Source organism: Choloepus didactylus, chromosome 16 (assembly GCF_015220235.1).
Source record: "Choloepus didactylus isolate mChoDid1 chromosome 16, mChoDid1.pri, whole genome shotgun sequence".
NCBI classification, from domain to species: Eukaryota; Metazoa; Chordata; class Mammalia; order Pilosa; family Megalonychidae; genus Choloepus; species Choloepus didactylus.
Genome location: NC_051322.1, coordinates 56,429,614 through 56,455,308, shown reverse-complemented (window position 1 = coordinate 56,455,308; position 25,695 = coordinate 56,429,614). Strand labels below are relative to the sequence as shown.

At 38.4% G+C, this 25,695-nt stretch overlaps 1 protein-coding gene across 2 annotated transcripts in view; it reads left to right on the top strand.

The window, feature by feature from the left end:
- TTC39C (tetratricopeptide repeat domain 39C) overlaps positions 1–25,695 on the top strand; it is a 168,832-nt gene that overhangs the window by 69,881 nt on the left and 73,256 nt on the right. For both annotated transcript variants that reach the window (XM_037806394.1, XM_037806393.1), the window contains exons 2-3: positions 21,934–21,982; positions 24,063–24,191. In XM_037806394.1, the coding sequence (XP_037662322.1) occupies positions 21,950–21,982; positions 24,063–24,191 (162 nt within the window). In that variant the 5' untranslated portion in view covers positions 21,934–21,949. The remainder of the gene's footprint in view (positions 1–21,933; positions 21,983–24,062; positions 24,192–25,695) is intronic.

Genomic DNA, 25,695 nt, shown 5'->3' with positions numbered 1-25,695 from the left:
ATTTTATTACAAATGAAAAAAAATTAAATAATTCATGTAACAGGAAGATGTGTAATTCTATTTGATATTACTGGCTTTTTTTTTTTTTTTAATTGGATGCATTTAAAAAATGCATCTTGGGGAGAGAACTCACGCAAGTATCCTCCCTTTCTTTCCTTTGGGGCCAGCTCTCTCCCCGCCTGCTGTTGACGCTGTCCAGGCCATGGCTGTGCCCGAAGTGATTAGCCCACTCCCACGTATGCAGGATTTGGCTGTTTTGCTGTTCAATCATCCCATTATTCTTTTGGCTAGATGATATATTCTGTTGAAAAACTGTATCAAAACAACTGAATCACAGGGAGTACTGAGAAGCAAGCATATTGATTTAAATGCTGCATTTTCCTCTAAAAGGTGTATAAATGTAGGGAAAACTTGGGTGACAACATTAACACATGATGATTAGAGCAATTTTAGTCATAACTATTTGCTCCCCTCCCTTTCATTTATGAAAACACCTTTAATTGTATTGCTGCTCGTAGTTTCATTTTTCCTTGTCTGTATGTATTGAATCATAGTGTACACAGAACTTCTGTCAGAGGCGCTTTCCTACGTCATAGGAATATTCCATCTGGTTATCTTAAGAGGTGTTTCTGTTATCGATCTTTTTCTGCTGTTCTGGATAATGCTGCAGTGAATAGCTTCATGCACATGTCACTTACTGCTCTTGGCATGGTTTACTTTATTTTTAGAAAAAAATGATGTACTGAACCGGATCTGACCCTTTAGAGCCCAGTTTTGGAGACGCCAGGCAGAACAGAGGGTAACATGTCCTGTTGGCAAAAGTTGTGTTTCTGAAGTGAGGTCAGAGGCGTTGAGAGCAGCGTTCAGTGTTGACTCCGGTGGCCCTGTGGGATTGTGATGTTTTAAAAACGGCGTGGGTCACAGAAAAGGCACATCCCCCCTAAGACCAGCAGGGATGTATTCTTGCGATTCTTTCTTCAGCCCTCAAATCAGGGATCTCAGGCAGCATTCAGAGATGTGTATAACTGATGTGAACCGATTAGATTCGAGTGGCTTCCGCTGTAATGTACAAGGGTCCAGTCTCCCCAGACATTTGAAGGGGAGAATAGTCTTTTTGGAGAATTCTTATATTCTGTGGACTATTCTGTTGACAATAGGAACAGAGTAGAAAACTTTTATAAAAATCAGTGAAGACTTTAAAAATTCCAGCCATTCACCACTGTTGGGGGATACAATTGCATTTCAAGAACCATATTCAGTAAGAGACAGTTTGTAGTAATTGTGCCCATTTAATGGAAAAAAATCCTTTGGGAATCAATATATACATTCCTTCCCACTTTATTTCAGGAAGCAAAATCTTCATCAGTCCAATTTTAATATCTGGAGAAACTTTAAAAAAAATTTTCCATAGCAATGTTGGTGAATATAGGAACGGGCAATCAATTACTCCTTTTTCTACCTGTGGGAGTCTTGTTATACAGAGAGAGAAATTTAGAGCAGTTTTACTACTGACAGTTCATTTTTGTGAGCAAACCATGGCAGTGATCGTAAGGCTTCTTGTCAAAGTACACCTTATCTTTTGGGGGACATTTTTATTTGCGTGATTATTTTTAGACTTATTTTTGGAAATTTCATACATATTCCAAAGTAGATAGAAAAGTTAAATGAATTCCCATGTTCTAATCACCAACTTCAATGATTATCAAATCATGACCAATCTTGTTTTATCTGTACTTCCTCCTACTTTTAATCCTCTTACCTCAAATTATTTGCAAACAAATCCCGGTCATCAAGTCATTTCGGCTGTAAATACTTTCATATACAACTCTAGAAGATAGAGGATCCTTTAAAAATAAAGCCGCAATACCATTGCCGCACCTAAAAATATTACTAGTAATTCCTTAATATAATTGAATGCTCATCAAACAGAATTTATCTAATTCTCTTATTTTTCTCATTTTTAACTTTTTCTGTTTATGAGGAAAAACTTACATACAGTAAGGAATTTTACATAAGTAAACAGTTAATTCCTGTATCATCCGGATCAACTTGTAGAACATTTTGAGCTCTCCATCCTCCCTGAGGCTCTGCTTCCTTGATATCTCCCCAAAGATAATCACTGTTCTGACCTCTGACCTATGAGGTTGGAACTGTTGGTTTTGAACTTCTTATAAATGGAATCATTCAACATAAGCTCTTTGTCATCCATCTTCTTTCACTCAACATTATGCTTGTGAGATCAGTACATGTTGTTGCATTTACAAGTAGTTTGTTCTTTCATGGCTGTGGACTATTCTGTTGACAGTATATGCCATGATTACTTGATCCGTTCTGCTGGATGAAGGACTTTTGGATTGTTTCCAGCTTGAAGCTTCTATGAATAACAGTGCTGTTAACATTCTGTGTAAGTCTTTTGGGGAGATGATCTTTCAGTTCTGCTGGATATGTATACCAGGAATGAAATTGCTGGGTCATTGGGCAGGTTTTGTACTAGGTACTGCTAAGCAATGTATGGGAGTTCTAGTTCAGCCACATCCTCACCACTAGGTATTACCTGTCCTTTTAATTGCAGCCAATCTGATGAGAAGAAAAGTGATATCTCATTGTGGTTTTAATTTGTATTTCCCTGATAACATGATTTTCAGCACTTTTCAAATATACTTATTGACTTTGTATATCTTCTTTTATGATGTTCCTATTCAAGATGTTTGCCTGTTTCTTGCTGGATTCTCAGTTATTTTCTGTTGATTCGTAAAAGCACTTTATATATTATGAATATGAGCCCACATTGGTTATATTTATATTCTGAATATGAACCCACATTGGATCTATATATTAAAAATACCTTCTTCCAATCTGTACTTTGCCTTTTTCAGTCTCTTAGAAGTGATCAGCAATTGTTCATTTTATGAAGTCTGATTTACTGGTGTTTTCTTTTTTGTATGTGTGCTCTGTTTAGGAAATCTTTGTTTAACTGTGTTTTCTTTGTCCCCCCCCCTTTTTACCCTAGTAGTTTTATTAGTTTTATTGTTTTCCCTTTACTTTTTTTTTTTAATCTTCATTTTATTGAGATATATTCACATACCACGCAGTCATACAAAACAAAGCATACATTCGATTGTTCACAGTACCATTACATAGTTGTACATTCATCACCTAAATCAATCCCTGACACCTTCATTAGCACACACACAAAAATAACAAGAGTAATAATTAAAGTGAAAAAGAGCAATTGAAGTAAAAAAGAACACTGGGTACCTTTGTCTGTTTGTTTCCTTCCCCTATTTTTCTACTCATCCATCCATAAACTAGACAAAGTGGAGTGTGGTCCTTATGGCTTTCCCAATCCCATTGTCACCCCTCATAAGCTACATTTTTTATACAACTGTCTTCGAGATTCATGGGTTCTGGGTTGTAGTTTGATAGTTTCAGGTATCCACCACCAGCTACCCCAATTCTTTAGAACCTAAAAAGGGATGTCTAAAGTGTGCATAAGAGTGCCCACCAGAGTGACCTCTCGGCTCCTTTTGGAATCTCTCTGCCACTGAAGCTTATTTCATTTCCTTTCACATCCCCCTTTTGGTCAAGAAGATGTTCTCTGTCCCACGATGCCAGGTCTGCATTCCTCCCCGGGAGTCATGTTCCACGTTGCCAGGAGGATTCACTCCCCTGGGTGTCTGATCCCACGTAGAGGGGAGGGCAGTGATTTCACCTTTCAGGTTGGCTTTGCTAGAGAGAGAGGGCCACATCTGAGCAACAAAGAGGCATTCGGGAGGGGGCTCTTAGGCACAGTTATAGGAAGGCCTAGCCTCTCCTTTGCAGCAACCGTCTTCCCAAGGGTAAAACCTATGGTAGAGGGCTCAGCCCATCAAACCACCAGTCCCCTATGTCTGTGGTCATGTTAGCAACCATCGAGGTGGGGTAGGCCAATACCCCTGCATTCTCCACAGGCTCCTCAAGGCGGCAGTACATATTTTTTTCCTTGTTTTTCTTTTTTTTTTTTTTTTTTTTTCTTTCCTTTCTTTTTTAAATCAACTGTATGGAAAAAAAAAACCATACAATAAAAGAACATTTCAAAGAGACCATAACAAGGGAATAAGAAAAAGACAACTAAACTAAGATAACTGCTTAACTTCCAACCTGTTCCTACTTTACCCCAAGAAAGTTACCTAATATAGTAACATTTCTGTGAACTTGTTCCTACTATATCCATCAGAAATTAACAGACCATAGTCATTCCTGGGCATCCCCAGAAAGTTAAATAGCTTATCTGTTCTTCTTGGATTATTGTTCCCCCTTCCTTAATTGCTCTCTATTGCTAGTTCCCCTACATTCTACATTATAAACCATTTGTTTTACATTTTTCAAAGTTCACATTAGTGGTAGCATATAATATTTGTCTTTTTGTGCTTGGCTTATTTCGCTCAGCATTATGTCTTCAAGGGTCATCCACGTTGTCATATGTTTCACGAGATCGTTCCTTCTTACTGCCGCGTAGTATTCCATCGTGTGTATATACCACATTTTATTTATCCACTCATCTGTTGAAGGACATTTGGGTTGTTTCCATCTCTTGGCAATTGTGAATAATGCTGCTATGAACATTGGCGTGCAGATATCTGTTCAGGTCACTGCTTTCCGATCTTCCGGGTATATACCGAGAAGTGCAATCGCTGGATCGAATGGTAACTCTATATCTAGTCTTCTAAGGAACTGCCAGACTGACTTCCAGAGTGGCTGAACCATTATACAGTCCCACCAACAATGAATAAGAGTTCCAATTTCTCCACATCCCCTCCAGCATTTGTAGTTTCCTGTTTGTTTAATGGCAGCCATTCTAATCGGTGTGAGATGGTATCTCATTGTGGTCTTAATTTGCATCTCTCTAATAGCTAGTGAAGCTGAACATTTTTTCATGTGTTTCTTGGCCATTTGTATTTCCTCTTCAGAGAACTGTCTTTTCATATCTTTTGCCCATTTTATAATTGGGCTGTCTGTACTCTTGTCATTGAGTTGTAGGATTTCTTTATATATGCAAGATATCAGTCTTTTGTCAGATACATGGTTTCCCAGAATTTTTTCCCATTGAGTTGGCTGCCTCTTTACCTTTTTGAGAAATTCCTTTGAGGTGCAGAAACTTCTAAGCTTGAGGAGTTCCCATTTATCTATTTTTTCTTTTGTTGCTTGTGCTTTGGGTGTAAAGTCTAGGAAGTGGCCACCTAATACAAGGTCTTGAAGATGTTTTCCTACATTATCTTCTAGGAGTTTTATGGTACTTTCTTTTATATTGAGATCTTTGGTCCATTTTGAGTTAATTTTTGTGTAGGGTGTGAGGTAGGGGTCCTCTTTCGTTCTTTTGGATATGGATATCCAAGTCTTCCAGCCCCATTTGTTGAAAAGACCATTATGACTCAGTTCAGTGACTTTGGGGGCCTTATCAAAGATCAGTCGGCCATAGATCTGAGGGTCTATCTCCGAATTCTCAATTCGATTCCATTGATCTATATGTCTATCTTTGTGCCAGTACCATGCTGTTTTGACAACTGTGGCTTTATAATAAGCTTCAAAGTCAGGGAGTATAAGTCCTCCCACTTCGTTTTTCTTTTTTAGAGTGTCTTTAGCAATTCGAGGCATCTTCCCTTTCCAAATAAATTTGATAACTAGCTTTTCCAAGTCTGCAAAGTAGGTTGTTGGAATTTTGATTGGGATTGCATTGAATCTGTAGATGAGTTTGGGTAGAATTGACATCTTAATGACATTTAGTCTTCCTATCCATGAACATGGAATATTTTTCCATCTTTTAAGGTCCCCTTCTATTTCTTCTAGTGGAGTTATGTAGTTTTCTTTGTATAGGTCTTTTACATCTTTGGTTAAGTTTACTCCTAGGTACTTGATTTTTTTTAGTTGCTATTGAAAATGGTATCTTTTTCTTGAGTGTCTCTTCAGTTTGTTCATTTCTAGCATATAGAAACATTACTGACTTATGTGCATTAATCTTGTATCCCGCTACTTTGCTTAATTTGTTTATTAGCTCTAGTAGCTGTATCGTCGATTTCTTAGGGTTTTCTAGATATAAGATCATATCATCTGCAAACAATGACAGTTTTACTTCTTTTCCAATTTGGATGCCTTTTATTTCTTTGTCTTGCCGGATTGCCCTGGCTAGCACTTCCAGCATAATGTTGAATAACAGTGGTGACAGCGGGCATCCTTGTCTTGTTCCTGATCTTAGAGGGAAGGCTTTCAGTCTCTCACCATTGAGTACTATGCTGGCTGTGGGTTTTTCATATATGCTCTTTATTATATTCAGGAAGTTTCCTTCAATTCCTACCCTTTGAAGTGTTTTTATCAAAAACGGATGTTGGATTTTGTCAAATGCTTTTTCAGCATCTATTGAGATCATTTGATTTTTCCCTTTCGAATTGTTAATGTGTTGTAATACATTGATTGATTTTCTTATGTTGAACCATCCTTGCATGCCTGGAATGAACCCCACTTGGTCATGGTGTATGATTTTTTTAATGTGTCTTTGGATTCGATTTACAAGTATTTTGTGGAGGATTTTTGCATCTATATTCATTAGGGAGATTGGCCAGTAGTTTTCCTTTTTTGTAGCATCTTTGCCTGGTTTTGGTATTAGATTGATGTTAGCTTCATAAAATGAGTTAGGTAGTGTTCCATTTTCTTCAATGTTTTGAAAGAGTTTGAGTAAGATTGGTGTCAGTTCTTTCTGGAAAGTTTGGTAGAATTCCCCTGTGAAGCCATGTGGCCCTGGGCATTTATTTGTGGGAAGATTTTTGATGACTGATTGGATCTCTTTGCTTGTGATGGGTTGGTTGAGGTCTTCTATTTCTTCTCTGGTCAGTCTAGGTTGTTCATATGTTTCCAGGAAATTGTCCATTTGCTCTACATTATCCAGTTTGTTGCCATACAGTTGTTCATAGTATCCTCTTATAATTTTTTTAATTTCTTCAGGATCTGCAGTTATGTCACCTTTTTCATTCATTATTTTGTTTATATGGGTCTTCTCTCTTTTTGATTTTGTCAGTCTAGCTAGGGGCTTGTCAATCTTGTTGATTTTCTCAAAGAACCAACTTTTGGTGATATTTATCCTCTCTATTGTTTTTTTGTTCTCCATGTCATTTATTTCTGCTTTAATCCTTGTTATTTCTTTTCTTGTACTTGGTTTAGGATTGGTTTGCTGTTCATTTTCTAGCTTCTTCAGTTGATCCATTAGTTCTTTGATTTTGGCTCTTTCTTCCTTTTTAATATATGCGTTTAGTGCTATAAATTTCCCCTTGGCACTGCTTTTGCTGCATCCCATAGGTTTCGGTATGTTGTGTTCTCATTTTCATTCGTCTCTATATATTTAGGAATTTCTCTTGCTATTTCTTCTTTAACCCACTGATTGTTTAGGAGTGTGTTGTTTAACCTCCAGGGATTTGTGAATTTTCTAAGTCTCTGATGGTTATTGACTTCTAATTGTATTCCATTGTGGTTAGAGAATGTGCTTTGAATAATTTCAATCTTTTTAAATTTATTGAGGCTTGTTTTATGTCCCAGCATATGATCTATTCTGGAGAAAGTTCCGTGAGCACTAGAAAAATATGTGTATCCTGGTGATTTGGGATGTAATGTCCTGTATATGTCTGTTAAATCTAATTCATTTATCAGCTTGTTTAGGTTTTCAGTTTCCTTATTGCTCTTCTGTCTAGTTGATCTATCTATTGGAGACAGTGCTGTGTTGAAGTCTCCCACAATTATTGTGGAAACATCAGTTGCTTCCTTTAGTTTTCCCAGTGTTTCTCTCATGTGTTTTGTGGCACCTTGATTGGGTGCGTAGACATTTACAATTGTTATTCCTTCTTGTTGAATTGCCCCTTTTACTAGTATGTAGTGGCCTTCTTTGTCTCTCAAAACATCCCTGCATTTGAAGTCTATTTTATCTGAGATTAATATTGCTACACCTGCTTTCTTTTGGCTGCAGCTTGCATGAAATATTTTTTTCCATCCTTTCACTTTCAATTTCTTTGTGTCCCTGTGTCTAAGATGAGTCTCTTGTATGCAACATATTGATGGTTCATTTTTTTTGATCCATTCTGCGAATCTATATCTTTTAATTGGGGAGTTTAATCCATTTACATTCAACGTTATAACCGTGAAGGCATTTCTTGAATCAGCCATCTTATCCTTTGGTTTATGTTTGTCATATTTTTCCCCCTCTGTCTATTAATATCCTTTATTGTACCCATACCGAATCTCTTTAGTACTGAACCTTTCTCCAAGTCTCTCTGTCCTTTCTTTGTTTCTCTGTTTGTAGGGCTCCCTTTAGTATCTCCAGTAGGGCAGGTCTCTTGTTAGCAAATTCTCTCAGCATTTGTTTGTCTGTGAAAAATTTAAGCTCTCCCTCAGATTTGAAGGAGAGCTTTGCTGGATAAAGTATTCTTGGCTGGAAATTTTTCTCACTCAGAATTTTAAATATATTGTGCCACTGCCTTCTCGCCTCCATGGTGGCTGCTGAGTAGTCACTACTTAGTCTTATGCTGTTTCCTTTGTATGTGGTGAATTGCTTTTCTCTTGCTGCTTTCAGAACTTGCTCCTTCTCTTCCGTGTTTGGCAGTGTGATCAGAACATGTCTCGGAGTGGGTTTATTTGGATTTATTCTATTTGGAGTTCGCTGAGCATTTATGATTTGTGTATTTATGTTGTTTAGAAGATTTGGGAAGTTTTCCCCAACAATTTTTTGAATACTCTTCCTAGACCTTTACCCTTTTCTTCCCCTTCTGGAGCACCAATGAGTCTTATATTTGGATGTTTTATATTATCTATCATATCCCTGAGGTCCGTTTCGAGTTTTTCAATTTTTTTCCCCATTCTTTCTTTTATGCTTTCATTTTCCATTCTGTCATCTTCGAGGTCACTGATTCGTTGTTCAACTTCCTGTAGTCTTGTACTGTGAGTGTCCAGAATCTTTTTAATTTGGTCAACAGTTTTTTTAATTTCCATAAGTTCATCTGTTTTTTTATGTAGTCTTGCAATGTCTTCTTTATGCTCTTCTAGGGTCTTCTTGATATCTTTTGTATCCCGTACTATGGTCTCATTGTTCATCTTTAGTTCTTTGAGTAGCTGCTCTAGGTGCTGTGTCTCTTCTGGTCTTTTGATTTGGGTGCTTGGGCTTGGGTTATCCATATCGTCTGGTTTTTTCATATGCTTTGTAATTTTCTGTTGTTTTTGGCCTCTTGGCATTTGCTGAACTTGATAGGATTCTTTTAGGATTTGTAGACCAATTGAAGTCCTTATCTCTAATTTATCAGATCTACAGCTTCGTGGAGTACACTTTCTCTAACTAACCAGCAGGTGGCGTCCACTAGCCAGTTCTCCCCTGCTTAGCCTTTGTGGTGAGTGGGGGAGTGAGTCTTGTGGGGTCCAATTGGTGTACCAAGCTTGCATGTGTAGTTGGTGTTGCCCGCCCTGTATATGGGGCGTGTTTCTGGGCAGTCAGGGAGGAGGGGTGGCTCTAACAATCAAATCTCCCTGGTGATCCTAGAGTTTTAAAGTGTCTGCAATAGTCTAATCCTTCAGTTCAGTCCTGCCACAGTTTGTCTCTGCCACTGACCCAAAAGTCCTTTGTATTGGCATATGGCTCCTGAGAGTTGCAAGTGGGCCCCTCTTCCAGGCTGTGCACCCCCTGGTCCTCTGTTGAGGGATGACTGTGCTATGTCACAGGTGAGTGCCATCCCCCCCAGGGCGGTTCTGGGCTGCTGGGCTGTGTAGGGAGGCTTCCAGTCTGCTGCAATGATGGCTGAATGGGGCTTTGTTAATTCACACTGCTCCACCTTCCCAGCTCTGGGACATTCAGCTGAGGTTGCAGGGAAGGCTAATGTCCACGCCCAATTTTGTGGTGTGTGCCTGTTATTTGAAGCACTTCCATCACACTGGGTTGTCTGGGGCAGCTCTGGGCTATGGGGCTGGCGATGGGCAGGAGTGTTTCGTGTCCATCAGGATGATGGCTGTGAGCGGACACCCCCCTTTTCTTGGGAAGTTGTGGTGGTTAGTGAATTTTTTCAGCCACTGGATTATTGCCTTTTGTCTCAGAGCTCTCTTAGTTCTGCTCTTGTCTTGACCTGCCCAAATTGCAAGTCTTTGAAACTTTCTGTATTGGGCTTCTTAGAGTAATTGTTTTAGAAAAAGAAAAAAGGATTAAAAAAAAAAAAAAAAAGGGCCCTCCTCAGAGATCTAATGGGTTATTGAAATGCTAAGAGACAAAGCAATTAGGGCCATTAAGGAAAGATCCACAGGGCAGAGAGATCAGCTTTTCTTCGGGATTTGCATATGAGCCTGAGGGCCTGAGCTCTGCCCTTCCCCTTTCTATGTTCACCAGAACTCCAAAAATCCTCCGCTTTTATTTTGGAGGTTTTCGTGTTGTTTTTCTCTATGCCTGTCTCCTCTCTGCTGGGCTGGCTGCTCTCAGATTCTCTGGTGTCTGGTCTCAGTCTATCAGTGGTTGGAGTTTTGATCAGTAGAATGAGTTTCTGATAAGGGCTGCCACTGCAGTTCTCCCTTCTCCTTCCCGGAGCTGACAGCCCCTCCTCCCGCGGGACTGAGCCTGGCAGGGAGGGGTGCGGGTCCCCTGGCCACAAAACTTACAGATTTCGCTGATCTCAGGAGTTCCACGTTTTCATGAGTGTTGTATGAAGTATGCCCAAAGTCAGATTGCTCTGTGGTGTCCAGTCCATGCAGTTCCTGGCTTTCTACCTACTTTCCTGGAGGAGTAACTAAAACATATAGCTCACCAGTCCGCCATCTTGCCCCGCCTCTGTTTTCCCTTTACTTTTAAGTTGATAGGTCATCTCAAACAAGTTTTGTATTTGATATGAAGTAGGAGTTAAACTTTTTCTTTTTGTTTTTTCCTGTGTGACCTAACACCATTTAGTGAAAAGATTATCCTTTCCCTTTTGATTTATCATAACTCATATATCCAATTCCATTCATCTGTTTAGCCTCGAGACAATATCCCACACTGTTTTAATTATGTATCTTTATTGTCTTGATACCTAGTAATATAATCCTTCCATTTTTGTTGTTGCCCAGATTTGATTTAACTATTCTAAGTATTTTACTTTTTCGTACAAATTTTAGATTCAGTTTTCAGTGTGTGCGCATGCCCACATATACACCACACACACACACACACACACACACACACACACACACACACACATCTAGCATGGATTTTGCTTTGGGTGGCATTGAATCTATAGTTTAAGTTAAGAGAAAATTGACTTACTAACAATGTTGATTTGGAAATATCTGGAGACATCTCGGGTGTCACATCTTGGTGGGGGTTTGGGGGGCTGTGCATGGTGCCACTGGCATCTGGTGGACAGGGTTGTTGCTAAACCTACAGTACATGGGACAGCCCTCACCACAGAGTTATCCATCATTGGTGTCCCAGAAGGGGAAGAAAAGGGTAAAGGTCTAGGAAGAGTATTCAAAGAAATTGTTGGGGAAAACTTCCCAAATCTTATAAACAACATAAATACACAAATCATAAATGCTCAGCGAACTCCAAATAGAATAAATCCAAATAAACCCACTCCGAGACATATACTGATCACACTATCAAACACAGAAGAGAAGGAGCAAGTTCTGAAAGCAGCAAGAGAAAAGCAATTCACCACATACAAAGGAAACAGCATAAGACTAAGTAGTGACTACTCAGCAGCCACCATGGAGGCGAGAAGGCAGTGGCACGATATATTTAAAATTCTGAGTGAGAAAAATTTCCAACCAAGAATACTTTATCCAGCAAAGCTCTCCTTCAAATCTGAGGGAGAGCTTAAATTTTTCACAAAGAAATGCTGAGAGAATTTGCTAACAAGAGACCTGCCCTACTGGAGATACTAAAGGGAGCCCTACAGACAGAGAAACAAAGACAGGACAGAGAGACTTGGAGAAAGGTTCAGTACTAAAGAGATTCGGTATGGGTACAATAAAGGATATTAATAGACAGAGGGGAAAAATATGACAAACATAAACCAAAGGATAAGATGGCTGATTCAAGAAATGCCTTCACGGTTATAACGTTGAATGTAAATGGATTAAACTCCCCAATTAAAAGATATAGATTCGCAGAATGGATCAAAAAAAATGAACCATCAATATGTTGCATACAAGAGACTCATCTTAGACACAGGGACACAAAGAAACTGAAAGTGAAAGGATGGAAAAAAATATTTCATGCAAGCTACAGCCAAAAGAAAGCAGGTGTAGCAATATTAATCTCAGATAAAATAGACTTCAAATGCAGGGATGTTTTGAGAGACAAAGAAGGCCACTACGTACTAATAAAAGGGGCAATTCAGCAAGAAGAAATAACAATCGTAAATGTCTATGCACCCAACCAAGGTGCCACAAAATACGTGAGAGAAACACTGGCAAAACTAAAGGAAGCAATTGATGTTTCCACAATAATTGTGGGAGACTTCAACACATCACTCTCTCCTATAGATAGATCAACCAGACAGAAGACCAATAAGGAAATTGAAAACCTAAACAATCTGATAAATGAATTAGCTTTAACAGACATATACAGGACATTACATCTCAAATCACCAGGATACACATACTTTTCTAGTGCTCATGGAACTTTCTCCAGAATAGATCATATGCTGGGACATAAAACAAGTCTCAATAAATTTAAAAAGATTGAAATTATTCAAAGCACATTCTCTGACCACAATGGAATACAATTAGAAGTCAATAACCATCAGAGACTTAGAAAATTCACAAATCCCTGGAGGTTAAACAACACACTCCTAAACAATCAGTGGGTTAAAGAAGAAATAGCAAGAGAAATTGCTAAATATATAGAGACGAATGAAAATGAGAACACAACATACCTAAACCTATGGGATGCAGCAAAAGCAGTGCTAAGGGGGAAATTTATAGCACTAAACGCATATATTAAAAAGGAAGAAAGAGCCAAAATCAAAGAACTAATGGATCAACTGAAGAAGCTAGAAAATGAACAGCAAACCAATCCTAAACCAAGTACAAGAAAAGAAATAACAAGGATTAAAGCAGAAATAAATGACCTAGAGAACAAAAAAACAATAGAGAGGATAAATATCACCAAAAGTTGGTTCTTTGAGAAGATCAACAAGATTGACAAGCCCCTAGCTAGACTGACAAAATCAAAAAGAGAGAAGACCCATATAAACAAAATAATGAATGAAAAAGGTGACATAACTGCAGATCCTGAAGAAATTAAAAAAATTATAAGAGGATACTATGAACAACTGTATGGCAACAAACTGGATAATGTAGAGGAAATGGACAATTTCCTGGAAACATATGAACAACCTAGACTGACCAGAGAAGAAATAGAAGACCTCAACCAACCCATCACAAGCAAAGAGATCCAATCAGTCATCAAAAATCTTCCCACAAATAAATGCCCAGGGCCAGATGGCTTCACAGGGGAATTCTACCAAACTTTCCAGAAAGAACTGACACCAATCTTACTCAAACTCTTTCAAAACATTGAAGAAAATGGAACACTACCTAACTCATTTTATGAAGCTAACATCAATCTAATACCAAAACCAGGCAAAGATGCTACAAAAAAGGAAAACTACCGGCCAATCTCCCTAATGAATATAGATGCAAAAATCCTCCACAAAATACTTGCAAATCGAATCCAAAGACACATTAAAAAAATCATACACCATGACCAAGTGGGGTTTATTCCAGGCATGCAAGGATGGTTCAACATAAGAAAATCAATCAATGTATTACAACACATTAACAAGTCAAAAGGGAAAAATCAATTGATCATCTCAATAGATGCTGAAAAAGCGTTTGAGAAAATCCAACATCGCTTTTTAATAAAAACACTTGAAAAGGTAGGAATTGAAGGAAACTTCCTCAACATGATAAAGAGCATATATGAAAAACCCACAGCCAGCATAGTACTCAATGGAGAGAGACTGAAAGCCTTCCCTCTAAGATCAGGAACAAGACAAGGATGCCCGGTATAACCACTGTTATTCAACATTGTGCTGGAAGTGCTAGCCAGGGCAATCCGGCAAGACAAAGAAATAAAAGGCATCCAAATTGGAAAAGAAGAAGTAAAAATGTCATTGTTTGCAGATGATATGATCTTATATCTAGAAAACCCTGAGAAATCGACGATACAGCTACTAGAGCTAATAAACAAATTTAGCAAAGTAGCGGGATACAAGGTTAATGCACATAAGTCAGTAATGTTTCTATATGCTAGAAATGAACAAACTGAAGAGACACTCAAGAAAAAGATACCATTTTCAATAGCAACTAAAAAAATCAAGTACCTAGGAATAAACTTAACCAAAGATGTAAAAGACCTATACAAAGAAAACTACATAACTCTACTAAAAGAAATAGAAGGGGACCTTAAAAGATGGAAAAATATTCTATGTTAATGGATAGGAAGAGTAAATGTCATTAAAATGTCAATTCTACCCAAACTCATCTACAGATTCAATGCAATCCCAATCAAAATTCCAACAACCTACTTTGCAGACTTGGAAAAGCTAGTTATCAAATTTATTTGGAAAGGGAAGATGCCTCGAATTGCTAAAGACACTCTAAAAAAGAAAAACGAAGTGGGAGGACTTACACTCCCTGACTTTGAAGCTTATTACAAAGCCACAGTTGCCAAAACAGCACGGTACTGGCACAAAGATAGACATATAGATCAATGGAATCGAATTGAGAATTCGGAGATAGACCCTCAGATCTATGGCCGACTGATCTTTGATAAGGCCCCCAAAGTCACTGAACTGAGTCATAATGGTCTTTTCAACAAATGGGGTTGGGAGAGTTGGATATCCATATCCAAAAGAATGAAAGAGGACCCCTACCTCACCCCCTACACAAAAATTAACTCAAAATGGATGGAAGATCTCAATATAAAAGAAAGTACCATAAAACTAGAAGATAATGTAGGAAAACATCTTCAAGACCTTGTATTAGGCGGACACTTCCTAGACTTTACACCCAAAGCACAAGCAACAAAAGAGAAAATAGATAAATGGGAACTCCTCAAGCTTAGAAGTTTCTGCACCTCAAAGGAATTTCTCAAAAAGGTAAAGAGGCAGCCAACTCAATGGGAAAAAATTTTGGGAAACCATGTATCTGACAAAAGACTGATATCTTGCATATATAAAGAAATCCTACAACTCAATGAGAAGAGTACAGTCGGCCCAATTATAAAATGGGCAAAAGATATGAAAGGACAGTTCTCTGAAGAGGAAATACAAATGGCCAAGAAACACATGAAAAAATGTTCAGCTTCACTAGCTATTAGAGAGATGCAAATTAAGACCACAATGAGATATCATCTAACACCGGTTAGAATGGCTGCCATTAAACAAACAGGAAACTACAAATGCTGGAGGGGATGTGGAGAAATTGGAACTCTTATTCATTGTTGGTGGGACTGTATAATGGTTCAGCCACTCTGGACGTCAGTCTGGCAGTTCCTTAGAAAACTAGATACAGAGTTACCATTCGACCCAGCGATTGCATTTCTCGGTATATACCCGGAAGGTCGGAAAGCAGTGACACGAACAGATATCTGCACGCCAATGTTCATAGCAGCATTATTCACAATTGCCAAGAGATGGAAACATCCCAAATGTCCTTCAACAGATGAGTGGATAAATAAAATGTGGTATATACACACGATGGAATACTACGCGGCAGTAAGAAGGAACGATCTCTTGAAACATATGACAACAGGGATGAACCTTGAAGACATAATGCTAAGCGAAATAAACCAGGCACAAAAAGAGAAATATTATATGCTACCACTAATGTGAACTTTGAAAAATATAAAACAAATGGCTTATAATGTAGAATGTAGGGGAACTAGCAATAGAGAGCAATTAAGGAAGGGGGAACAATAATCCAAGAAGAACAGATAAGCTATTTAACGTTCTGGGGATGCCCAGGAATGACTATGGTCTGTTAATTTCTGATGGATATAGTAGGAGCAAGTTCACAGAAATGTTGCTATATTAAGTAACTTTCTTGGGGTAAAGTAGGAAGATGTTAGAAGTTAAGCAGTTATCTTAGGTTAGTTGTCTTTTTCTTACTCCCTTGTTATGGTCTCTTTAAAATGTTCTTTTATTGTATGTTTGTTTTCTTTTTAACTTTTTTTTCATACAGTTGATTTAAAAAAGAAGGGAAAGTTAAAAAAAAAAAACAAGGAAAAAAAAAAAGATGCAGTGCCCCGTTGAGGAGCCTGTGGGGAATGCAGGGGTATTCGCCTACCCCACCTCCATGGTTGCTAACATGACCACAGACATAGGGGACTGGTGGTTTGATGGGTTGAGCCCTCTACCACAGGTTTTACCCTTGGGAAGACGGTTGCTGCAAAGGAGAGGCTAGGCCTCCCTATGGTTGTGCCTAAGAGCCTCCTCCCGAATGCCTCTTTGTTGCTCAGATGTGGCCCTGTCTCTCTAGCTAAGCCAACTTGAAAGGTGAAATCACTGCCCTCCCCCCTACGTGGGATCAGACACCCAGGGGAGTGAATCTCTCTGGCAACGTGGAATATGACTCCCGGGGAGGAATGTAGACCTGGCATCGTGGGACGGAGAACATCTTCTTGACCAAAAGGGGGATGTGAAAGGAAATGAAGTAAGCTTCAGTGGCAGAGAGAATCCAAAAGGAGCCGAGAGGTCACTCTGGCGGGCACTCTTATGCACACTTTAGACAACCCTTTTTAGGTTCTAAAGAATTGGGGTAGCTGGTGGTGGATACCTGAAACTATCAAACTACAACCCAGAACCCATGTATCTCGAAGACAGTTGTATAATAATGTAGCTTATGAGAGGTGACAAGGGGATTGGGAAAGCCATACGGACCACACTCCCCTTTGTCTAGTTTATGGATGGATGAGTAGAAAAATAGGGGAAGGAAACAAACAGACAAAGGTACCCAATGTTCTTTTTTACTTCAATTGCTCTTTTTCACTCTAATTATTATTCTTGTTATTCTTGTGTGTGTGCTAATGAAGGTGTCAGGGATTGATTTGGGTGATGAATGTACAACTATGTAATGGTACTGTGAACAATCGAAAGTACGATTTGTTTTGTATGACTGCGTGGTATATGAATATATCTCAATGTAATGAAGATTAAAAAAAAAAAAAAAAAAAGACATAATGCTGAGCAAAATAAGCCAGGCACAAAAAGAGAGATATTGTATGTTACCACTAATGTGAATTCTGTGAAAAATGTACAATGTTTTATACTGTAGAATGTAGGGGACCTAGAGATACCAATTAGTGGAGGGGGAATGATAATCTAATAAGAACAGATAAACTATGGAGGGTAATCTCAATGTTATGGGAATGCTCAGGAATGATTATGGTTTGTAAACTTTCTTGGATATAGTAAGATCATGTTGGAAGCAATAGAGTTATTTTAGGTTTTTTTTTTCTCTTATTCCTTTGTTTTCTTAGGGGTTGTTAATTTTCTTGGGGTATGGTAGGAACATGTTGGAAGCAATGTAGTTATTTTAGATTATTTGTTTTTCTTACTCCTCTGTTTGGACATGGTTTATTAATTTTCTTGGGGTATGGTAGGAACATATTGGAAGCAAAGTAGTTATTTTAGGTTATTTGTTTCCCTTAATCCATTGCTTTGTTTGAAATGTGGGGTTTTTTTGGTTGTTGTTTGCCTGTTTGTTTTTAATTCTTTGATAAACAAAGTTAAAAAATTGAAAAAAAATCAGTAGAAAAATGGGAGTAAAAACTAAATGACAAATAGGGTGGGATGGAGGGATGGTTTGGGTATTCTCTTTTCATTTTTATTTTTTATTCTTATTCTGATTCTTTCTGATGTAAGGAAAATGTTCAGAAATAGATTGTGGTGATGAACGCATAACTATATGATCATACTGTGAACAGTTGATTGTATACCATGGATGACTGTATGGTTTGTGAATATATTTCAATAAAACTGAATTAAAAAAAAAAAAAAAAGTTATCCAGCCCAAAGTGTCAATAATGCTGTTGTTGAGAAACCCTGATTTAGGACTTTAATCTCTTCAATGTTTTGAGTTCTCAGTGTAGAGAGAGTGCACATTTGTTAGATTATTTTAAGTATATAATCTTTTGGTGTTACTGGGAATGGTAATTTTTAAATTTAATTTTTTAATTGTTGCTAATGTGTATATATATATATATGTGTTATGTATATGCGTGTGTATATGTTCGTCTCTCTGTATTTGTTGTCTTCTGTGCCTCTTAACATGACTTTATTGTTTAATGTCTTTTAGAGGTTCCCCTTCAGCCTCTTCCTTTTCTCTTTCACTTTTTTGTTGTTGCTGAAGAAACTGGGATCTTTGGTTTGTAAAATTTCCCGCAGCTTAGATTTCGCTGATTGTATCACCATTGTGATATTTAATATGTTCCTCTGTCCCCTGTGTTTATCATTGCCTATATTCATTAATTCATTTGGAGCTGCCAAATGGTGATACTCTAATTATACCATTTGGTTTTCATTTATTAGCCCAGGATAATTCTGTTAAGAAAAAACTCCTCTCATCATTAATTGACTATTCTTAGTTCACAGAGAAAAGGCATGATAAATGCTTATTCCTGCTCCTTTTTATCAGTTCTCCAAGTAAGTTGGCTCCCTAGAATCCTCCATAGGTCTTTTGTTTTATTATTATCCTTATTGGTGGTTAAATTATTTCATCCTTGGCTAGTGGGACCCTCTTCAAGATCCTCATATCTTTTTACAACATCTTTGCTTCGTGCTTTAACAAGATACTCCAAGGTCTTCTTGAACATTTCTTCCCCTGATCTGGAATCAGCCATTTCTTCTTTTACTAATTGTATTTATACCAGATATTAGTGGTTTTTATTGCTACTGATGGTTATTGTTTCTAGGCTTTTCCGTGGACAGAACTAGGATATATGTATTTCAAAAAAAAATTTTTTTTAAGAGTTTGTATCAGTCTTTCAGTTTGTATTCTGGACTGTAAGAATTTTTACTTCATCCTTTCTCCTATGCACAAATGCCAACGTAACTACACACTTGCTTTAGTATAAACTATATTCCCAGCAGCATTGGAATAACTATCTCAACTTAACCAGTGAGAATATGAGTACTGAAAACAGATTAAGATTTTCTGGCTGGTTGTTCAGGGTCCGTTTTTAGGGTATCTCATAATAGGCATGTCGTGTCCAATTATTTTGTTTTAAAGTCAGTTGGAATAGTACCACCTTGTGTGGTTATGTTACCAAGTGGATTTGCATTTAGGTACATTTCATTGATCTTTTGATTTTTAGGGATTGTATTAAATTTTAATTTTTTATAATTTATGTTCCAAAGTCAAATCTACAAAACAAAACAAGGTATATGCAAAAATGTTTCATTTCTGTCCTGTTTCTTCTTCCTATTCCTCATAGGTACCCATAATCTTTTTTTTAAATTCTGTGATTTTCCTATTGTTTTTTCAATACAAGTAAATATGTATTAGATCCTCCCTTCTTTTAAAGAAGTCTTTTACTATGTGGTCTTTTTCACAAGTAGAAGTGCCTCTACTTCCTATTATGTATATCTTTCGGTGTTAAAGAAGGCTTGCATTTTGGGTCTGTTATTCACCTTTATACTAAACCTTTACATAACACTTCCAGTCCCCTCTTGTTTGGGCCATTGTCAAATATTAAAATGAACTAGGACCTCTTCATTCTATTAACATTGGTTCTGAGTAATGATCCTTTTAATTCCTTGGGAGTACTTGGCTATATCTAAAGTGAATAAGTTTGTGGGCACCCAGGTAAACCAAAATTGATTAAGATGAGGTGAATTAATTTAGGATCACTTGAAGTATGTAGAGTTAAAAATTAAGTGAGCTGAACAAGAGATTAAGCTCTCCAGGCACCAAGCTACGGGCAGCACCCGAGAGAGCTGCCTGCATGTTGGTGAGTTCATTATTTCCCGCTGATGTAGCCAGGGGCTGGGGAGGTGGGTGTCACAGAGACTGTGCTTCAAGGAGAAAAGATGTTTCCATTAGACTGGTTTCTGAATTTCTTTTCACCTAAATGATGAGGTGGTATGTGAAGTAACAGGGCTAGGCTAGGATATCATGAATAATTAATTGCCTTAGCTCTCAGAAATCTTATTTTAGCCCAAAACAAGAAGCAAATGTAGCAATACTGGTAGCCCTAGCTTCAACTTCTTTCATTTCTCCAAGGGCAAAGGCAAGGAAGGGAGAAGAAAAGAGCTGTAATAGTCAGCATTTGACCGAAATGTGTCTGCTCCTTTAGAATTCTGTCATTCATTCATTGCTTCTTATTTGTTGAATGCCTCTGTGTATGGCATGATGATGAAGGATAAGAGGCAGAAAATGGCACTTTAGAGGGGGAGATGATATGCAAAGAAAATGATAATACACTAGAGTGGGAACCTATAATGGCACGTCTGTGGAGTGCTAGGGGATGGTTAAAGGTAGCATCTGTTTTGGTGCCTAAGATAGGGAGGACAGAGACTTCACAAGAGAGATGCTCTCTGAGCTAGGTTCATAGACACAGGTGCTGACTTGGGGCTCTCCACAAGTGAGTTGACCTTCCCTTTTTTTCTTTGTGTTTAAGTATCCTGTTACAGGGGGTAAGAAGGGATTATTAACTGTAGGATTTAGATAAGTACAAGTAGATTATATAAATTATAGCAGAAGGTACTGCTTAATAAATTGAGTCCCTGATATCTTAGACTTTCAGTCTTTCTCTTTTACTTTCTCTCTCACACGTACACACACTACACACATGTGCACACACAACCCTCCAAGAGAAAAATGGTTGTGCCTACCCTTTGATTCAGCAATGCTATTTCTAGTAATTTATCTCAAGGATATATTTGGATGGACCTGCAAAGATACATGTATAAACCCAACAGAGATGTTCGTCTTAGCATTGGGTGCCTTTATACATAGTGATGTGCATATTCGCACTCCAAACCCACAGCCACTCACACACCCACCCTCACTCATTCTGGATACACCTAAATGTCCAGTAGGAAACTGACTAAATTGTTCCATGACTTTTTAATAGAGCCATATATTATTTGCATAATCAAATATCTGTATAGGGTTTTTCATTTAAGAAGGCAGTTGCAACCTGGTTTTCCTTTTAGTACAAATTTCAGATCATCTCTCTTTTCTGACCGCCTCCCTAGACAAACCGAGAGGTGAAGATCTGGATTTTATGCTGTTCTTGAATTTGAAGCATAAAGCTTGCATTCGTATAGTCTTCAAATTGAATTTGTTTTGTATTGAATGTATGTTTGTTTTGATTTGGTTTCATTGGTTTCATGATGGGCTCACGTGTGAAATTGGATTCTGACTGCTCATCACAATGAGGGAATGGCTGACAACTCTAGGGAAGCTATTCTTAAAGTTCTTTTGATGGGATAAGTGAGTTGTAAGGTCTTGTGAAGTGGTGAAACCCTTTTATCAACTCTGGAAATTATACTTATTTTGTGTGCATAAAGCTTTGAATAGGTTTTGCTTTTTTGAAATGAATATTCATCTTCCTTTAGCCATGTTCTTGTGGATATAAGATTGTTTCTGCCATCTTTATGCTATCTCTAAACTCTTTGATAGCTACAACGAAGTTTACTAAAGCAGCCTCTGTTATAATTTGACTTTATTGTTTGCCTTGCTTTGAAGAATAATGGGCATATTCTTTTCTGGCAGATAGAGCTGTGACTACCTGGTCTCTTTAACTTTTTTCCTTAGGGTGATTTAATCTGCTTGAAGACCTGAGCTGCTTCTATCCAATTATTAGGATTATGTGGTGACCTTGATGTAGCAAGTGCTTTTAAAATAAAAATTTATAATAAATATGTTTTTTTTTGTTTTTTTTTGTTTTAACAGAAACCATAGCCCATTAATGAGTTTTGGAGCCAGCTTTGTCAGTTTTTTGGTGAGTTGATATGGGGAGAGGGACTGGCATAAAGGAAATAAATATATGTAGTATGACGTATTGACCACTGGCAGTATAGATATTTTATAGTAGAAGATATTTTTATGGTTTAAAACTGAATTATAGTTTTTGCCTATTACAGCATCCACAAGAGAACCTCTCTGCCTTAATTTTAAAAATAAAATGCTTACACCTTACATCTAGAGTATTATATTTTTTCTAGCCAAAAATCCCTTTTAGAATAAAATTGTAACTGAGAGGCCTCTCCAAAAATTAAAACTGCCTTTAGGGTAATTTGAGGAAGGTGTGAGTGGAGAAGAAAGCTCTAAGCTTGGGTAGTGAAGTTTGCTCTAAACTTATTGGATTAATGTGGATAGGAAGACAAGTTAGAGTAACAGAGCTAAAGCTTACCAGGTAATGCCGCATTTTCAAATACAAGTATTTAGGAATTGAGGGACCAGGTTGTATTTAGGGTTTAGAGTAAATTGGACAGTTTGGAAATTGGATGCTTTTATTTTTCAGAAACTTGTAACTTCACACAAACTACTTTCAAACACAGTTTTTAAAATTACTGTAGAATTGTTGAACACAAAAAGAGAGGGAGGAGTCAAGAGTAGAGAGAAGTAAAAGGGAGAGCATGTGTGGATTCAAGATGTGGAAGGATGTCGGCATCGGGCTATGGTGTGCAGCCTGGCCACACGGCCTCAGGGACCAGCCCGGTGTCTGCTGAGATCATGAAATCAGAACCCAAATAACTTCAAGGGCTGCGAGGGAGGCATGGCTAAGGGTCTTGGCTGGAGGTGGGGGTTGGGGAGGAGGAGGAGTATGGTAGGGAGTGTATGAATCAGGGTTCTCTAGGGAAACAGAATCAACAAGAGATACCTGTAAATATGAGATTTTATAAGTGTGTCTCATGCAACTGTGGGGATGCACGAGTCCAAATTCTGTAGAGCAGGCAGCAAGCTGTCAACTCCAATGAAGGTCTTTGATGAATGACCAGGAGAGGCTGCCTAACTGAAGAAGAATTGAAGTTCTCTCTTTTCTCCCTTAAAAGTCTTCAACTGATTGGATTAAATCCAGCTGATTGAATTCTCATTGCGGAAGACACACCCTTCGTTGATGTAATCAGCCACAGATACAATCAATTAACTGATGATTTAATCAGCCATCTGGTTTACTAACCAGTGATGGTTAGGCCAGTGCTTGCTTGACCAGACACCTGGGCACCATTACCTGGCCTAGTTGACACATGAACCTAACCATCACAGGGGGCTTGGGCAAAGGTGGCAGTGGTCTGGTTTGGCTGAAAGGGAAAAGTGGGTTAGAGACATAGAGAGCAGATCTTGAGTGCCAAGGCTGGCTGGGTTTGATGGGGGCTGGAGAGCTGGAGACTAAGATCCTTAGACCCTTCCACGAGCCAGGCATCCTGCAAGGACTCTGTCCCTGCCCAAGTAGGTACCGCTCAGAAACCTCAGTTCTCCTACTGGGTAAGAGAAGCAGGTTTTTAGTGGAGAAGGGTTCACCTCTTCCCAGGTCAAATGTGGCCTGAAAAATCTATCAGGATCACGTTAGGGAACAGTGGAATTTTTAACTATCAACAATGTAAAAATAATTCTTTATAGGTGAACTCACCAAAATTACTGTAAATGAAAAGGCGCCTACTAGCTGTGGTTTCCTTAGAATCTCTGCATGGTACCTAATGGAGCCAGGGGTCTGTGTGTGGGCAGAGTGGGCTTTTGAATGAGACACTGTAATAAAATTGACTTGAGTAGGCCAATCAGAAATTATACAGTTTTGTTACTGTGTTTAATAAAAAAAAAACTGTAGAACAGTAATGGCAGGGACATTTATTACAATATATTTTTTCATGCTGGTATAATAGAGGTATATTCTTATTTTATATTAAAATTATAGTTTCTTTAAAATGAATGTGGTATGTTGGAGTAGTCTGATTCTTCTATTTGTAACAAATAATTTTAAGTGATTTTTTTTCTAGTTCAGAGTTTTGTTGTAATAAAATGGCCTAAATTTTCTGACTCTTAGTGATTCATTCATTCTTTCCTTATATCTTTGTTGGAAGAATGCCATGATGACATTTGAGGAAGAAAAAATGCAGTTGGCCTGTGATGATTTAAAAACCACCGAAAAGCTGTGTGAAAGTGAAGAGGCTGGGGTGATTGAAACAATCAAGAATAAGATTAAGAAGAATGTAAGTACTGTGTTTCTGGGTTCCAAACTGTGTACCACTAATTTAGGACATTCCTCGTTTACTTGGTTTTTGTATTTGGAATATAACTAAAGAAGGCACTGAATGTTTCTTTTGGCTTTCGATTTTGAAAAACGTATTTAAGGCAATAGAAACCGCTTTCAGAAATTAGAGCCATTGGTGCATGTTCTTTTGGTATCAAAAAATTAATCTTCCACAACGAGCCGGGCGACAAGGGCTTTTTTAAAGAAGCTTTCTTATATGCAATTCAACTATGAAACAATGGTAGTAGTTTGAGTTTTATGTTGACAAACAATAGAATTGTGTTTTGGCACAATTTGGGAATTTGACTATTCACCTAATCATCCCCAGCTTCAGCTTTTTACAAATAAAAGTCACATTAACATCATCATCGACTTTTCCTGATTTTTGGGTCCACCTGTCCGTATAGAGCTCTAGGCTTGGGGTGGCATCCCTCTGGCCCTGCTCTTTCTTGGAGTGCCCACGGGTCTTTCGTATCATGTATTTAACTGACAAACCAGTCTCGTGGTTGTGGTCACCTGAAATTGCGCAGTCTGTCCGGATCCTCTGTTGTGGCAGGGCCTGCGGAAGCAGTTGGAGGTTGTTTCACTTCTCCTCTCCCTTAATGCTGACCATGCTACAGGGACCCACCCTGAGAGATGTCATTTTATTCCTCCTATTTCTTCTTCTCCAGCTCCCCATGTTCTCCTTACCCTTCGTCGCCTTCTCTTCTCCTGTTCCTAAGAGGAGAACTCAGGCATCCTCCTGCTTCAGGCACTCATGCTGGAGCCGTTATAGTCCACCCGTTCCCAGGCAGCCAGCCAGATTCTGGGCTCCAAAGTCCCACTTTGCTACATTGCCTTTTTTAATGGGAAATTCACCAAAAAAGCTTAGTCAAGTATTGTTGGAGTTTGACATGAATAGCTGGAGATCCCTTTGGATTTTGTCACAGGCAGCATTTTCTCCGCTGTTAAAACAAAACAAAAACTTGAAGGAGCCTCTGCTGCTGTTGAGTGGGGCCCTGCTGGTGTCCCTGCAGGCCTAGAGCAGACACGGGCTGTGTCGGGGAAGATGCTTTATCACCTAATGTTTCTTTTATGAAATAAAAGCTGAGGTGCCCCCCTTAGCGAGAACAGTCATGTAAGTGTCCTCTGGGTCAGTCCAAGACGGGCAGGGCAGGCCAGTGCAGAGGCTCTGGGGTGGAAAACAGCTTGGCTCCTTTGAGAGACAGACCCAGTGCGGCATTAGATGTTATTCTAAAACCAAAGCAAAAAACTGAGGCCTTCTGAAAAGATGCATCCTTATGAGTTCATGCTGCGAGGTCAAGTTCATACAAAGTGTTTTTTTAATCACTTTATGTTTCTCTCCAGTCCCCATCACTCCAAATAAAAACATAAAAACGAATAACGACAGCAACCCTAAAGGAGCTGCTGGGTAGATGGGAAGGCGTGGTTTGTGTTGAAGGACCCCTCATGTAGAGGAGAAA